We start from the raw sequence: 15,205 nt of genomic DNA, 5'->3' as shown, positions 1-15,205 counted from the left end.
ACATGGGTGGGCCAGGAAAGAGCCTGGGGTGAGGCTGCGATCTGGAGTCCCAGGGCATTTGAGCCCAGCGGGTCCCTCTCCCCGCAGCCTGCTGAACAACTACATGATCTGGAACCTGGTGCGGAAGACAAGTTCCTTCCTGGATCAGCGCTTTCAGGACGCCGATGAGAAGTTCATGGAAGTCATGTATGGGACCAAGAAGGTGAGCCTGTGACAGTGCATCCCGTGTTCATGCTGAGCACCTACTGTGGGCTCTGCCCTGGGCTAGGGGCTGGTGAGACCACTGCACTCTTAGGCTGCGGTACTTAGGAGGGTGGAGTCTAGGAAGAGAATGAAGAGGTCCAGGAGGGGTCCATCTGGAGTCATGGGAACACTGGAGGGGACTTAAAACCCACAGCTGTGGGCAGAAGCTTCTGGAAGGAGGTGGTTATGCCAAACAAAAGCAAAAGAGGAATCAATGACTAAGCTAGTTTACAGAGAAGGTAGTCTCTGTTCTCTCCTTCCAGCTGCTTCTGGGTGGTGACATGAGCGCTCCCCTTACGTCACTGTGACTCGGGGTCCTCACCACCCTGTAGGCGGGGACGGTTTCTGCTTCTTCCCCAGAAGCATCAAACACCTAGAACAGTGCTGGCTCACAAGTTTCCCTGTTTCTTATCCTCCCTGTTTGCAGTCTAGGGACCCCAGTTCCGATCCAGGCCCCTGAGTTCTCTCAGGGAGCAAGAGTCCTGGGCCCCAGATCCAGGAGGCTCCACCCACCTTAAGTGCCCCATAACCTTTGAGGGGCCTTCTTTAAGAGGCTTTCAGGCCCTCCCCCCCACCCCCCCAAGCTTGCTTCCGGTAGGAATTCTGATGCCAAGAATGCGGCTGTCACCCTCCCTATGCAGCCAACAAATGGTTACTCACTGAACTGCCACGTGTGCCAGGCCCTGAGGCCAGTGTGGGAATACCAAGATGGTGGGATGGGTCTGTGCCCAAGGGCCCTGCCTGCCCGGGATACAGAGCAGGGGAGGCCCGGGTTCAAACCCAGCCATCCCCTGCCCCACCCAGGACAGAGTTAGCAGCCCCTGAGGGCCCGCAGGGCCCAACCCATGGGTCTCCTCCCCTGCAACCTCCCAGGATCCAGCAGGTGGGGGGGCGGGGCCTGTGGGGGGCGGGGCAGGAGGCGGGTTCTGCCTCCAGCCTACGGGTTCATCCTGGGAACTGATGAACGGACTCCTTTTCTCTCCCACCCCCTCTGGCAGGAAGGAGCCGAGGGAGGGGGTGGGCTGCCCCAGGGGACCTTCCAAGGGCATCACTGGACCTTGGCCCTGAGAGCCACCTGCCCTTGAGGGAAGGCCAGGGGAAGCGCTGGCTTGGCCTCCCTCCACCCACCTGCTCACCTGCTCCTATCTGGCACTGGTTCTGAGTCACAGATTTCCAAAACTGAATTCTGTCCCCAGCAGCCCTTGGCCTCCCAGGGACTTTACACAAGAAGGTCTGACCAGGTCCCACGATGGTGGTCCCAGAGGCCACTGTGCATGGAGCACTCTCTGGCTTCAGCTCATACAGTCCTGGGTCACAGATGAGAAAACTGAGGCACAGGGAGGTAAAGGAACTCTCTCAAGTCCCCCACCAAGGAAGCAGCCCAGCTTCCAGGGCCCCTAGCCACACCTTCTAGTACTTTCAGCTCCTGGCTGCTGCTGCTGCTGATAATAATAACCAAACACAGCCTGCATGGAGAGTTACGCTGGGTGGGTCTACCCCTGAGCTTCATCCCCAGCCCTTTTTATTTTATTTGAGACAGGCTCTCCCTAAGTTGTCCAAACTGGCCTCGAAGTTCAATCCTCCTGCCTCAGCCTCCAGAGCACAGATATTTTCTTTTTGTAGACATTATCCCACCAGCTCCCTGCAACAGCTCTGCCTGTTAGCAACTGCTCTCATTTTTCAGATGAGGAAATCAAGGGGAAGGGACCTGTTGCAATTTGCTCCTGAGTGAAGGAGCAGCGTGGCACCTCTGAATCCACAGCCACACCCCTAGCTCTGCCGCCCTCGAAGCCTCAGCTCTGCAGGACAGGACTGAATACATAATTTCCCCAGATGGCCAAGGGCTGGGTGAAGGTGGGAGGAAGTGTTGTCACATGAGAACGTTTCAGATTTACAAAGCGAAAGGTTCTGGAAATCGGATGCATGACAGTGCGAATGTACTCAACGCTGCTAAACCGCACACCTACAGGTGGTTAAGACAGTAACTTCACATTGTGTATATTTTACTACCATTAAAGTTAGTTAATAGCTTGAGCTTCCCTCGGCCAGGTTCGAAGTGTTTTGTAGCTGGGCTCCTCTAGCCACCTTCTGGCCCTTGTCTCTCTATTTGCCTTTGTCACACAAGGATGCAAATGGCTCCTGTGGCCAAAGTCCTGTGATACCCTGACTTGCCTCAGGGCAGTAGGGTGCAGGGAGGCCTTGGCAGGACAGAGACTCCCGCGGGGCTGAGGGATGGAGGATGTCGCTGCTCATTTCTTAATGACTAGCCTCCTCACTCTTCCACAGTGGCTGCTTCTGGGCACAGATCAAGTCTGGTTTGCTGTGCAACCTTGGAGAATTTTTGTACCTCTCTGAGCCTGCAGGGTAGAATAGCTCCTGTCCTTGTCTCACAGATCCCTTGTGAATGGCCTCCCTCTGGGAAAACTCTTCTACTGTGTAAAGCAGCAGTGACTGTTCAGTGCTGGGCCTTGCAGGGGTGGAGCTTGGCATAAGGAGACTGCATGGAAATGTGGGTCAGAGATTTGAGTGTGAGGTGCTCTTCTTACCGCACAGCCCTGGGTGAGCCACCTACCTGGGGTAGGGACTCAGTGGAAGGGGGTAACTGATCTCTGCTCTCCTTACCCTCAGGCTGTGAAATGGGTTCCAAAGGCAACGCCTCTGCTGTCTGGGTGTCCTGTGTTCCCTGCTTACAACTCGCCAGTTCTGGGGGGGCACCAGGCAGCCACGGCCCCTCCCCCGCTCCTTGCTGAGTGCTCCTCCTATTACAGTGAAGAGGCTAAAAGTCATACAGCCCGTCCAGAGGGCTGGTGGCCTCTCCTCCTCTGCCCAGAGGCGGCCCCCAGTCAGATGCACACTTCCCAACGCGTCAGGTGGACCTGACCCTGTCTCCTTTCAAAGGTTTTTCTCATCATCCCAGAACATTTCAGGGCTTGTGACCTGTAGGTTGATGCAGCTGCAGGGTCCTGAGACCTGGTGCAGCCCCAGAGCAGTGGAGCTGCTGGTGTGAGCACCTGGGCCCATCCAGAGCCACCGGAGACAAGATGAGAGAATCTGCCACGGCCAGCCGCCACAGCCTCTGCTGAGCCTCTGTTAGCTGTGGGCTGCACAGTGGCTGGCAGAGGGCAGGCAAGGGGAAGAGGAGAGCAGAAAGCAGCCATCAAAATGGACACACAGTGGGGACAGCTAAGTAGAACCCAGGGCTACACTTAGACCAGAATGGCCCTCGCTTCTTTTTTACCTAGAAGAAAAATATTTTTAACTAAGTCATAATTTACATACAGTGTACCTGGCCATGGGGGCTCTCTCCTGTAATTCCAGCAACTCAGAAGGCTGAAGTAGGATCGCAAGGTCAAGGCCAGCCTGGATGACTTAACAAGACCCTGTCTCAAAAGAAAAATTTGAGATATAGTTAAGTGATAGAATTCCTGCCTACCATGTGTGAAGCCCCAGGTTTAATCCCCAGCACTGAAAAACAAACTATTCACACATATACACAGAGTATGGATTAAGGGTGCAGTTCATTGGGGCTGGGGCTTGGTGGCAGAGTGCTCGCCTACCGCAATCATCAGCACCCTATAAAAATAAGTAAAAATAAAGGTGTCTACCTACAACTAAAAAAATTTTTTTTTAAATTTTTTTTTAAAGGATACAATTCACTGATTTCTGACAAATGAAGTCTGCATGTGGCCCCACCCCAGTCAGGAGAGAGACCATGTCCATAACCCACTTACCCAGCGTCCTCCAGGCAGAAAGTTCCCTTGGCCCCCTTCCCTGTGCCTCCCCAGGCGTGCAGATGGACGTAGACGGACGCCTGCAGCGTCTGCCTGGCTGCCTGGCTCAGCTTGCGTCTGTGGAATTCATCCATGTGTGGCATCTGGGTGGCTGGCTCCTCTGTGTTGCCAGGCGGTGTGTTGCTGTATGACAACACCACATTTTGTTTATCCGTCTGTCTGCCGACAGGCATTTGGGTTGTTTGCAGTAGGGCTGGTGTGAATCAGGCAGGGTCAAGGACCCTGCAGCAGGACGGGTTTACCTAGGCAGGGTCGGCACTCCTGGCCGGACACACTGTCCACAGAGGGATGGCCGGGCAGGGGGCCAGGGAGGCTGCAGCCCAAGGACCACTTCTGGTTCACACTGAGGTGTCCTGTGGGCTAGTGGTGCTTGTGGATGAGAATAAGGAAGAACCAACCCAAACCTGGCACACACCTGTGATCCAGCTGCTTGGGAGGCTGAGGCAGGAGAATCGCGAGTTCAAGGCCAGCCTGGGCAACGGGTGTTGGGAGACCCTGTCTCAAAATAAAATATAAGAAAAGAGCTGAGGGCTGGGCCTGTAGCTCAGTGGTGAGGTGCCTGCCCAGCACATGCAAGGCCCTGAAGCCAACACTGAAATCCCGTGTTGCTGTGGCCATTCTCTTTCTAGGAGGCTGTGAGTGGGGTTGGTGCCCTGGCCTCCTGGGAAGGTTTCCCGAGATTCTTTGCCTCCAGGGTTCCTGTGTCCTCCAGGAGGCAGGACAAGGTGGATGTCAGCAGGAGTACTGGATGGAGGGCCAGGCGCGTCCGAGTTCCCATCCCAGTGGCACCCCCTGCCTGCTGTCACCTGCTGGGAACCCTGGACCAGCAACTGCCCATGCTGAGTTTCTGCTTCCTCATCTGTGCAGTGGCCCCACCCCTGCCTGCTGGGAGCGTTCGATGGCTCAGGAGGAGACACTCGGGAAACGTAGGGGTGGCCACAGAGGGTGTCTGGCCTCTCGGTCCAGTGCCCTGGAGTTCTGGAGGGAAGCACAGGCCCCCAACCGTGCCACCTCCCAGGCAGGCTTTGGGAGGAGGGAGGCTGGGCCCGGTGACCTTCCACTTGTGTTTTCCAGACCTGCCTTCCTCGCTGGAAGTTCTGCGTGAGTGACACAGAGAACAACCTGGGCTTTGCCCTGGGCCCCATGTTTGTCAAAGCCACCTTTGCCGAGGACAGCAAGAGCATAGTAAGTACCTGGCCCAGGGGACAGAGAGCTGGCATGGCATCGGCTGGGCCCTCCTGAGCCTGACAGCCCACCCTCTGCTCTGCTCTGGGCCTTTCCTGCCCAGGCCGGAGGATCCTGAGTCTGTTTTAACTCAGGCCTGTTGTCTGTGTTGTCTGATTTGACCTTCCCAGTGACCCTACAAGGTGACTACAGCCTTCTGCGCCTCCTAGGGCTGGGAAGGACCCTCCAGATCATTTTTGTTTTTTATTTTTGTTGTTGATGGACTTTTATTTTATTAATTTATTTACGTGTGGTGCTGAGAATCAAACCCAGTGCCTCACACCTGCTAGGCAAGTGCTTTACCCCTGAGCCACAGCCCAGCCCCTCCAGATAATGTTGACCTGGAAGTGACATTTTTCTTTCTCTGTGGGTGACAGCCAGAGGGCCATCCTGGCCAAGCCCTAGGGAGACAGCCAGCCACCAGCTGAGATGCTGACTCCGTCACTGCTTGGCTAGGTGACTTGGGCAGTGTTCTCCCCTCACCTGGGACATGGAGCTGGGCTGTCCCTCCTGCGGGGCATGTTAAGGGAGACGCTCCATGTGAAGAACAGCTGGTGCGGGCTGGGGAGAAGCTCAGTTGGTAGACACTTGTAAGCACGAGGCCCTGGGTTCAATCCCAGCACCGGAATAAAAGAACACCTGATGCAAAATGAGCTACAGTACATGGCAATGATTGTGTTCCTGCCCCGGCATGCGGTGGTGGTTGTGTTCCCAGCCTGGTGTGTGACAGTGGTGGTGTTCCCCCCATGGTGTGTGTCACTAGCTGTCACTTTCATACTTAGTGTCTGCACTCGAGGGGCAACACCACCTAAACTCCGCCAGGTGGAATCTGCGTCCAGGCCTGCCCTCGGCCCCACGGCTCTTGCCGTTGTGAAGCTCTGCCTGCTCCTTCCCTAGAATCTTCCACCTTCCATCTTCGGCCTCCAGGTCTGCCCACGCATCGTCCCCCTTGCCAGCGGCCAGTCCTCCCCAGAGTGGCCGAGGCATTTCTGACCCTGCTCCTCAGAATCAAGTTCTCTAGATTTTAACGCTCGAGTCCATCACAAGGATCCTGCGATCCGCCGGGTCTGGGAGAGGCTGTATTCCAGGCTGCTCCAGAGGAAGCGCGGAGCGCTGCGCCACGCTAAGGGCTCTGAAGAGGGCTGGGCTCTAGCCCAGTGGTGGAGCGTTGGCCTGGCATGTGTGAGGCCCAGGGTTCGATCGACCCTCAGCACCACATTAAAATAAATAAAGAAAGAAAATAAAGGTCCATTGACAATTTTTTTAAAAAAAGTCTTTTTAAATGCTCTGAAAGTCCAGCAGCGGCCTCCTCCAGCCTCCCCAAAGCATGGCCTAGCTTATTTAACCGCAGAGCCCCGTTGATGGAACACCAGTCTCGTGGGACATCCGTGTTAGGAATGCGGCCTGGGAGCTCGGCTGTGGCTGCCCTCAGCCCAGCTCTGCAGAACCTGAGCCTTGAGCCAAACCTAAGTTTGACCTCTGGCCCAGTGTCCTGCCTGGGGCACTGGTTGCATCCAGGGGCCAGTGCCCCACCTGATGGTGCAGCATCTTGTCTCCGCAGGCCAGCGAGATAATCCTGGAGATCAAGAAGGCGTTTGAGGAGGGCCTGAGCACGCTGAGGTGGATGGATGAAGACACGCGGAGGTCAGCCAAGGAGAAGGTGAGGCGGCCCAGGAACTCAGTCGCCTAGGCTTCCTGCTGGGGCGAGAGCGCAGATAGAAGAGAGCGGGGTAGGAGAGACCAACCCATCCCCTGGGCACGCAGGGATGCTGTCCTGCCTTGTGACCCATCTAGCAGGCTGGGGGGTCAGCCTGAGGCCCATAGTCACACGTCCCTAGGCAGAAGGTGCAGGCAGGAGAGCACACGGGAGAGAGGTAGACCCAGCCATGGTGGTGCCCACTCCCTCCCTCCTAGCTAACCCAGTCCACGTGGTGGGCGGGACCACAGAACCTCACCTCCTGAGGGTCCCCCCAGTGCTGTTGTCCTGGGACTCGAGTTTTCAATACTTGAACTTCAGGGACAGGTTCAGACTTCCCTTGGGAAGTAACATTTAATCAGAGACCCTTTAAAAGATAAGAAGTCAGGCAAGAGGGAATCTTTCCAAGAAAAGATGTGAAAGCCCTAAGCCAGGAGGAGCCTGGTCCCCACGTCCCTTGACCTGACCCTGAGCTCAGAGCCCACAGGGCTGGGGCCAGATGGCCAGCATCACAGGTGCTCAGTTCCTATGTCCCTGCTCTCCAGGCGGACGCCATCTACAACATGATAGGCTACCCCAACTTCATTATGGACCCCAAGGAGCTGGACAAAGTGTTCAACGACGTGAGTGGCTTCCACCCTGAGATTCCAGATGCCCTCTTGGGGAGGGGCCAAGGCGGGGCTGGGGGCCAATGGATGCTGGAGGCAGCGTGGCTGTCATGGCATCTCTGGCGATGAGGTGGGGTTTAAGGTAGGCACAAAGGAGCCATTCCCTGCTCTTCCATCTCCTGGGTCACTGGAACTACCATCAGACAGTGTCCAGCGGTCATTACCAGAACACATGCTGTGTATCCCATCGGAAATGGTTAGCTCCATGGGATGAGCAGAGAGTAATAGGGGAGTAGCTCAGCAGGGAAGCCCTAGCCTAGCATCACGATTCCAACCGGGTTCAATCCCAGCAGTACAAAAAGGAGTGGGGGAAAGGATCCTAGAAGGTGCAGGGAGAATGGGTGACCCTAAAACGTCACAGGTGGAATAAAGAGTGAAGCCCCTCACACCCGCTATTCTGCCACCAGGATCATCACCTGTCTCTGGGGTCCTTTTCTCCTCAGAGGAAACTTGGACCTCTGATTTTGACCTTGAAATGCTGGTGGGAAAGAGAAAGCATGGATGGATCCCAAATGCAGGTTTAAGCTTTGGGCACATCACTTCTTTAAGTGGATTGTGATTTTGCCTCAAATGATAATGTTTTATATCTCCTCGTAAGTGAAGTTTGTGAAATTCAGGCATTTTTGAAATTATAATAACCTCTCATCATGGTTATATTTAAAACCTAAGAAAATTAAAATTACTTCTGAGAATATGAGACTCATTCTGCAGCCTTGTTCCTTGAAAATAATTTAAGATGGCCCAGGGTCATCATGATGCAAGACAGTCTCCTGGAGATGGCCTAGGTAGGGCCCGCAGGATCAGGGCCTTGCCCCTGAGGGCCCCGTGTTTCACCAAAACCCTTTAGCACAGCCATAAAGACCTGGAGTGGATCTGAAGAGAACTTTGCACCTGTCAGGAGCTTAGCGGTGGGCCCAGTGGCAGGGGTATGCGCGGTAATGCCTGCCCCCTGATGTTTCAGAGATAGGTTTCAGCTCAGTCCATGAATCTGGGCTGTCCAGTATGGTAACCACTAGCCATGGGGCTATTTAATTAATTAAAATGTAAGCTACACTAGCACCTCTGAGATGCTCAGGAGCCACCTGTCTCCAGAGTCTACCGCGTTGGCCAGGGTAGGCGTAAACACAGCCGTTGTCACAGTTCTGTTGCACAGTGATGGAGATACTTCTAGCCTAAGGCCCAGGAACCCCTGCAGGGACATCCTGTAGCACGGTGACACTGTCAGGCACCTGCAGCAGAGAGGTAATGTGGGCCCCAGCAGGTGAGAGGAGGCCTGGGTCTGAGCTTCCTCTGGGCGGGCTCCAATCCTGCCTCTGCTTTTCCTTTAGTACACCGCAGTTCCAGACCTCTACTTTGAGAATGCTGTGCGATTTTTCAACTTCTCGTGGAGGGTCACCGCTGACCAGCTCAGGAAAGCCCCCAACAGAGATCAGTGAGTCCCCCAGGCCCTGCCCGGAAGGCGCTGGCACCCACACCGCCCCCCGGGATGCCCCCGCTGAGCTTGCCTTCCTCGCCCACTACCAGGTGCCAGAGGCAGCTTTCTTGAAAGCCCTGAGGAGTGGATGTGGTTGTTCCTCAAATTAAGAAACCAAAAGCCAGAGTGGGCCCCCGAGGGGCCGGGTGGGCCAGAGTCTGCGCACTGCAGTGCCCAGCCGGTTGGCAGAGTGCAGCTGGCCTCTGAGGCTGTGCGGGCCTGGCGCCCCGACCCTCCTCATGGCTTCAGCATTCAGAGCCTCCGTCTCATTATCTGCAAAATGGGATAGAAGGGAATTGGTTCTTGGGTCATCATGGCCATCCAGTGTAGGAACTTCCGCGGAGGCCAGGCCCCGAGAGGAGGCCCTCGGCAAGGGCTAGTGCCCCCTGCTTCCTCACAGACAGGAGCAGTGGTGTCTCAGGGTGCAGGGCTCCCAGCGTGAGGTCTGGGGAAGGTTCTAGAGGCTCCCTGATAAGGAAGCACATCCTCCACTGCAAATCCCACTGTGCGTCAGTGTCTCCTAGGATGAGGGTGTAGCTCAGTGGTAGAGTACTTGCCTATGTGAGAGGCCCTGGGTTCCCTCTTCAGCACTGCCAAAAATGTGTGTGTGTATTGCCTCCTGAAATTTTTTTTTGGAGGGGTTACTGGGGATCAAACCCAGGAGTATTTTACCACTGAGCTACATTCCCACATTCCCTGTCCTTTTTATTTTTTATTTTGAGACAAAGTTTGACTAAATTGCTTAGAGCCTCACTAGGTTGCCGAGGCTGTCCTTGAACATATGATCCTCCTGCCTCAGCCTCCCAAATTGGTGGGATTACAGCTGTGAACCATGGTACCTGGCTATAGCCTAACTTCTACCCCGGAACTTAAATCAGAAAAATCTGGAGCAAAACCTATCTTTTTAAAATGGTCCTCCCAGGAAAGTCAGATGTAGTCAACCCAGTACTAGCCCTCAGACTAAGCTCTTTCCATTCCTAAAACATTTTTCAGGTTAATTTTACTAAAAGGTGAGAGCCTCTCCTCTTTGCCTCTGGCACCCTCTTGTGGGCAATGGAGATGCAAACATCTGTCTCCTCCAAGTTTCCCATTGTCAGCCAGAGTCCCCCTAAATACTCAGGAAGGTAGGTGGGCCTTCACCTTCAGAATATGGCACAGACACCACTGCCAATTTACCTGGATTTTTAAATTTTAGATTAAAAATCTTCACTCTGGGAGGGCTGGGGATAGAGCTCAGTTGGTAGAGTGCTTGCCTCACAAGTACAAGGCCCTGGGTTCAATCCCCAGCACTGCACCAAAAAAAAAAAAAAAAAAAGAAAAAAACTTTGTCTTCTAGCCAGGCAGAGTGGTATGCATCTGCATCTGTAATCCAAGCTACTCAGGAGGCTAAGGCAGGAGGATCCCAAGTTTGAGGCCAGCCTGGGCAACTTAGTAAAGAGAAGGGCTGGGGATGAAGCTCAGTGGTAGAGTACTCCTGGGTAGGAAGGAAGGAAAGATTAATACAGTGTGGAAAATCTGAAAACTTATTCATGAATTGTTCATACCCTGTACACTAAAATCATTGATCTGTCTTGCACTTTGAATCTTTTACACAAGCATGACTCCAACATCATGCATTAGTCTTTTGAAAATAGTGGTTTTCCAGGTGCCTGTAATCTCAGTGACTGGGGAGGCTTAGGCAAGAGAATCACAAATTCAAAGCCAGCCTCAGCAACTTGGCCAGGCCCTAAACAACTTAGCAAGACCCTGTTGCTAAATAAAATTTTAAAAAGGGCTCGGGATGTGGCTCTGTGGTTACAGTACCAAAAAAAAAAAAAAAAAAAAAAAAGAAAAGAAAATAGTGGTTCACTAAGGTTTACAGATTTTCCACTCTCATGTACTACAACGGGAAAAAAATCCACATTTGTTAATATCATAGCTAACCTCCCAAGAAGTCTTAAAGTACTGGGAAGCTGTTAAATTCAAGATAGTCAATACAAGTTTTGTAAAATTTTTTTTTTAATTTTAAAAATTTAATTTTTCTTTGAAACCTCAGTTCTTTTTGAAAACTCAGATTTTTGTCATTTGTCCCAAATGGGAGTGAATTATTTCCCCTGCGGTGCTAAGCTTCCTTTTTCATTTTTAAGAAAATGTCTGCCCAGTTACTCAAGTCCAGAATTCCATGACTGATCTATCATCCTAAGAGAAAGAACGATATTTCATAAAGAGATCTGAAGCACTACGTGGGTGCTTCCCAGTTGGTCACATGGGATATTAAAAACACTTGGGGTCTGGATTTAATGGAATTAATAATTAAGCTGCTTTTTCGTGGGCGTTGTAAATGAAAATGACTTGCTGGCTTGTTTTTGCTGGAGTACCCGCGGGGGAAGAAGCAGTGACCACTGGCTTCCTACTCGGGTTGTGGCACTGTTACCCACCGTTGCTTGGGTAGCATGCAGGTACCAACACGTGGCTGAGACAAAAAATGTCTTTTTTTTTTTTTTTTTTGGAGGGGGGTGCTGGGGATCGAACCCAGGGCCTTCTGCTTACAAGGCAAACACTCTACCAACTGAGCTATCTCCCCAGCCCCCATAATGTCTTATGTTATAATGAAAATAGTTTTGGAGGGGACTGACCCCTACCTGTCCACAGACCACACTTCAGAACTGCAGCTGGACACACTTGAGCCTAAGTTAATACCGGCTCAGCATCCGGTGCTCCCTCTCGCTGTCTGTGAGACCCGGGTTGCACCCTGTGATGTGACCTCCCTGATTTATAGACATGCAGGCGTTTTCTAGTCCCTCCTCAAAACAGTGCCACCGTGTCCTGTGCTTGCCAACACTTGGGCCTGGGGGCAGGGAGCAGCCGCGTCTTCCAGCCTGCTGCCCCCGCGCGCCTGGGCTCTCACGCACAGTCCTTGCAGGTGGAGCATGACCCCGCCCATGGTGAACGCTTACTACTCGCCCACCAAGAACGAGATTGTGTTTCCAGCTGGGATCCTGCAGGCGCCCTTCTACACCCGCTCCTCGCCCAAGTAGGCTCCTTCTGTCGCCCCCTCTCTCCCTTGCCCCTCCGCCTGGCCAGTCTTCTGAGCCATCTGGGCCCCAGTGGCCCTGACAGTCCAGGATGGCAACAACGGTGCAGAGGGAAGCAGCCCCTGCCTTCCTTCCTTCCAGGGCTCTCTCGGGCTGCGCCGAGAGAGGTTCCCCTGCGCCGTGGGGAACGGGCCCTGTGTGGGGTCTGGAGCCCTGTGTGGGGAGACAGTGCTGCCGGCAGTGCTTTAGAGCAGCCGCAGGTGGGTGGGAGTCGGCGGGGCTGAGGGCGCGCTCCTAGAAGTGGGATCCGCACCGTCCTGGGTTTGAATCCCAGGATGACTTGGGAAAAGTCACCGGCCCGTTCCCAGGCGCGGTTTGCTTTAAGCCTAACCCCGAGACCACTGAAGAGGACAGCGTGGTTCTGTAGAGCCACCAGCGTGGTGCACAGCACCAGAGGGCACAGCTGGCTCCCATGAACTGCCGGCCTCCCACTGTCTCAGGCCTGTGTCCCCCACAGAGCCCTGAGAAATGGCTGGTCTCGGGCCCAGGAAGTGAGGTCACATAACGGGCCGGAGCCCAGGGCCCTGGGGAGGCCTTGCTCTCACTTCGCGTCTCCTTCCAGGGCCTTAAACTTTGGTGGCATCGGTGTCGTCGTGGGCCACGAGCTGACTCATGCGTTTGATGATCAAGGTACAGGTTCCTTGGGGTCCCCTTCAGACAGAGCCCATCAGCTTCCTAGCCCCACTGCCTCTGCTTCCTGGTCCTGCCGCTTCTGGGGGTTCTAGCTTTGGAGAGAAGGACCAGGGTTCAAATCCTGCCACCTGCCACCAAATGCACTCACCTCGGCCCGTCACACCATTCTCCAAGGCTCCCTCTCCTTATCTGTAAAATGGGCAGGACAGTTCCAGGTGGGGGTGGGAGGACCGTGGTCAGCCTGCGGGGAGCGCTGCAGCAGGCCGTTCAGTGCTCAGTGGGTTAGGCGTCAGAGGCCTTGGAGTTGCACCCTCCTCAAGACAGCCAGGGTCCAGGTCTTCCTCACTGCCATCTGCTCGGGGCCCTCACAGCCGAAGGAAGTGGTGGAGACCCTGGAGGCAGGCCTGCCGTGTGATCCTGATCTGCCAGCTCCACTGGCCCCTTGCTGGCGTCCATTCCTCGGGCTCCGAGGCCCTGGCCAGTGTTGGAAGTCAGCCCAGCTCAGGGCTTGCCCGGGCACTTTCCTCTATCCTGTCCACTCGGTCTGGCCCACCCTCTGGTCCTCCGATGGGCATCCCGTTCCCTTGGAGGCTGGACGGTGGGGATGAGGCAGAGCAACCCACTTCTCACTGGGAGGGGAAGGAGCGCAGGCCCCACCCTGCCACTTCGCCCTCTGGCCACAGGACGGGAGTATGACAAGGACGGGAACCTCCGGCCGTGGTGGAGGAACGCCTCGGTGGAGGCCTTCAGGCAGCGCGCCGAGTGCATGGTGGAGCAGTACAGCAGCTACAGCGTGAATGGGGAGCCTGTGAACGGCCGCCACACCCTCGGGGAGAACATCGCGGACAACGGGGGCCTCAAGGCAGCCTATCGGGTGCGTCTGCTCCCCATGCCCCTGCCTGTCCGCAGGCCTCATCAGCAGAGCGGCACAGTCGCCCGGCAGGCTGCAGGAGTGCACCTCGGCCTCCTCGTGGGTCAGATGGGGTGGGGAGGACACCAAGGGCTGACCGTGAACACAGCGCCAGAGCTGGATGCCCCGGGCTTTCTGCTGGGAGTCCGCCTGTCTGAGAGACCCAGGAGAGGGCCGGGGTGGGGCCCACCTGCAGAGCAGGCCCCTTCTTACCTTTGTGGGGAGAGCCTCTGCCACATGGGTATGGAGCCGGTTCTGGGTTCAGGTCCTGGTCTGGAGTAAGTCGCTAGCCTCCCAAGCCTATTGGCTTGGCTGTGAGCACCTGACACCTGTACTGTCGGTGGCCAGGAAGGTGAAATCAAGTGACACAGGGCCTGGCCTGAGAGGTCCCCAGAAATGTCATCTGAGTTGGATGATATCAGAGGATCAGAGGATGAGAGGGCAGAGGCAATGAGAGCAGAGAGGTCTGTCTGTGATCAGTACAGAGGGGACACGGCCTGGCATATTCCCCAACAGGGAAGAGGGTGGGGGCAAGGGTCTCTGTCACTGAGAAAGGAGCGTGGTTCTATTCTGGGGACGTGGGAGCCACCACAAGGTCTCAAACAGGAGACATGATCTGATTTGTTCTTAAAGCAGGTCAGCAAGCCTGCGGCCCGCAGTCCCGATCCAGCTCCCAGCCTGCCTTCACAGGTTTGGGGGGACGGGGCCACAGCATGTCCACAGGCCGCCTGTGGCTCCTTCTGCACTCTAAGAGCACAGCGTCCCAAAAGGGACCAGCCGTAGCCCCAAAGCTGAGCGGGAAACATCCACTTGGCCCTCACAGAGGAAGTCTGCCAACGCCTGCCCTGGAAGGCTCACTTAGGTCACTACTTGAGGAGGGGACTGAGGTTGTGTCCCTGGGTTCCTCTGAGTCAGGGAGACTCATTGGCAGCTGTCGCAAGGTTACCCAGGCGAGAGGCCGTATGGAACGAGGGAAGAGGAGGAGTGTCAGATTTGGTGTTGGCTTGCTGGAAGAGTCGGAGAGGAGCTCTGGGTTTGAGCCTGCATAACTAGAGGGTGGTGGCGCGTTTGGTGGGGGTACATGTGCGTGGCGGGGGGACATATTCCACTGTGTGCTGTGTTGAGTTGGAGGTGACCTTGGATGTTCAGTTAGCGCAGTTGAATATTCAAATCAGAGAAGAGACTGGCGCCAAAGTGTACATGTGAGAGCCGTGGGCATTGAGGTGGTGTTGTGGGCCTTGGGGTCAAATGCACGCCCCTTTGGGTGAGAACAAGGAAAGAAGAGAGCAGAACTGAGGCTCTGACCCCCAAAACCAGCCTCCTCGCCCTGTGTCTCGGCCGCCCTTGAGCCTTGCTTCCTCTCCTTGCAGGCCTACCAGAACTGGGTGAAGAAGAACGGGGCTGAGCAGACGCTGCCCACCCTGGGTCTCACCAATGACCAGCTCTTCTTCCTGGGGTTCGCACAGGTGAGTTCGTTAGGGGGAATTATGCC

The 15,205-nt window shown here is 55.0% G+C and overlaps 1 protein-coding gene across 2 annotated transcripts in view; it reads left to right on the top strand.

Annotated features, from left to right (window-relative positions):
• The window catches only part of ECE1 (endothelin converting enzyme 1), a 93,361-nt gene that overhangs the window by 74,881 nt on the left and 3,275 nt on the right, over positions 1–15,205 (top strand). For both annotated transcript variants that reach the window (XM_079104667.1, XM_079104666.1), the window contains exons 10-18: positions 88–202; positions 5,109–5,219; positions 6,820–6,918; positions 7,500–7,577; positions 8,951–9,054; positions 11,999–12,109; positions 12,733–12,800; positions 13,487–13,677; positions 15,084–15,179. In XM_079104667.1, the coding sequence (XP_078960793.1) occupies positions 88–202; positions 5,109–5,219; positions 6,820–6,918; positions 7,500–7,577; positions 8,951–9,054; positions 11,999–12,109; positions 12,733–12,800; positions 13,487–13,677; positions 15,084–15,179 (973 nt within the window). The remainder of the gene's footprint in view (positions 1–87; positions 203–5,108; positions 5,220–6,819; positions 6,919–7,499; positions 7,578–8,950; positions 9,055–11,998; positions 12,110–12,732; positions 12,801–13,486; positions 13,678–15,083; positions 15,180–15,205) is intronic.

This window comes from Sciurus vulgaris (genome assembly GCF_902686455.1).
Source record: "Sciurus vulgaris genome assembly, chromosome: 1".
In the NCBI taxonomy this organism is placed as follows: Eukaryota; Metazoa; Chordata; class Mammalia; order Rodentia; family Sciuridae; genus Sciurus; species Sciurus vulgaris.
The sequence above is the reverse complement of the archived record's forward strand: the minus strand, read 5'-3'. Positions and strand labels throughout refer to the sequence as shown.